The sequence below is a fragment of the Phytophthora parasitica genome (genome assembly GCF_000247585.1).
Source record: "Phytophthora parasitica INRA-310 unplaced genomic scaffold supercont2.12, whole genome shotgun sequence".
NCBI classification, from domain to species: domain Eukaryota; phylum Oomycota; class Peronosporomycetes; order Peronosporales; family Peronosporaceae; genus Phytophthora; species Phytophthora nicotianae.
The window spans coordinates 231,213-232,741 of NW_008648998.1; the positions used below are offsets into that span (position 1 = coordinate 231,213).

Here is a 1,529-nt window from a genome sequence, read left to right on the forward strand (position 1 = left end):
GAAAGCCAACTGGCGCTTCACCACAAATGCATTCGTTGTGTAATTTATCATTTCCTATAATGCTGAGGTCTCCCATGTGCACTTCGTGGCGTTGATGCCACTTAAACGATATCCAGCACACTTAATATTGGAGCTTATGAGAAAGTGAACAATGCATCATTTTGCCGTAAGTAGTTTCCGCGCACAGCATGCGCGAAAAATTGCGAAATGAACTTTCCTCGCTTTCCAGATCATTCTAACAAAATGTATGTTGATATGCTGCATTATCAACGTTCGAGTGTGTAGTTATGCGGATGCTGGGCATTGTCGAGAAAATCCTCACGTACACAGCATTTGTGTAGCCTTAAAAAAAACCTTGTATGGAGGGTTACGCGTCCCTCCGTGTTATATTGGAGTGCTGGATCATTCATAGCTGAGAGCAGGCCCAATCCTTCGCGGTCGGCCACCAGAACCAACAGCTCCAGCGTCAAGATGTCTGCGTTTTTTTCGGCTCACCAGAATATCGCGCCCCTGGCTGTCCACGTAGGCCGTCATTCGAAGTGCCTACAGCACATGCACACATGACCCGAACATGAACCAGTAGTTGCAAGGGCAACTTTGTCTCCACATAACTACTTGCCAGCCTCCCCAAGGCTGGTTCAGAATCTCCATCCTGGTGTAGTTAGCGCCCATCTGGGCGGACACGGCTATCCCCGCTTCACTGCAATTGTTGGGAACAACCGCAATGCGAGGCGGGGCCAGCGCTTGGATCCGAACAATTGCAGAGTGTCCAGCACTTTCAATATCTAACATTTCACAGCTGCGGATAGTTAGTAGATTTCCCCGCGCCATATCCGTTACACGGCGTGTGAGCGATGCCGTGGGGTCACTCCAAACTGGAATGAGGGCGTGCTCAACGACTGGTCTTGGCAGCACGCACTGAGCTCGCGCAGAAGTGTACCTATCTTCAGTCTCCTTCGCAGGGTATAATCTCTTTTGATCACAGCATTAAAAGTCTCCACGGGGTCGTTAGTTGTGGCAAAACCAATCGGAGTTGCGTACGCCTGCCACTTACTGAAAGGTCCATACAGCCACTGGGCGCTCATGTACTGTGAGAACGCCAAAAGCCGCGAATCCTCCATCCATTTCCGTAAAACAGCGTCTCGCATTTGCAAAAACGACGCTTGAGTCCTAGTAGAGTGAAGGTCGTGTATATCACTCTGAACCGCAGCCAATAGATGCGAGGGAAATCGTTTCAGTGCCTTCTGCACGTTTTCCATGACGTGAAAAAAACACATTAGGAATTGAAACCGAGGAAACCCTCCAAAAACCGAATGCAAAGCGCTACATTAAGCTTTGTCTCCATCGGCCATTGCGTATTGTACAACCAACTCCTTGTCAGCGATCCAAAAATATAGCCTACGGAGGGCCAATAGAACCGCTTCGAACACAGACTGTGTCTCCTGAGAAACAATGAAAAGCGCAACCAGGTGGAAGCCACGGGAGCGATCCGAAACACCCAATACGACGACAGGGTAGTCGACATAATT

At 49.2% G+C, this 1,529-nt stretch overlaps 1 protein-coding gene across 1 annotated transcript; it reads right to left on the reverse strand.

Annotated features, from left to right (window-relative positions):
* Positions 1 to 836: 836 nt before the first annotated feature.
* Positions 837 to 1,259, reverse strand: PPTG_22120 (hypothetical protein; the record flags this gene model as incomplete). Its single annotated transcript, XM_008902014.1, has 1 exon — positions 837 to 1,259. One exon carries the CDS (start codon positions 1,257 to 1,259, stop codon positions 837 to 839), a length of 423 nt encoding a protein of 140 aa, XP_008900262.1.
* Between the last annotated feature and the right edge of the window lie 270 nt (positions 1,260 to 1,529).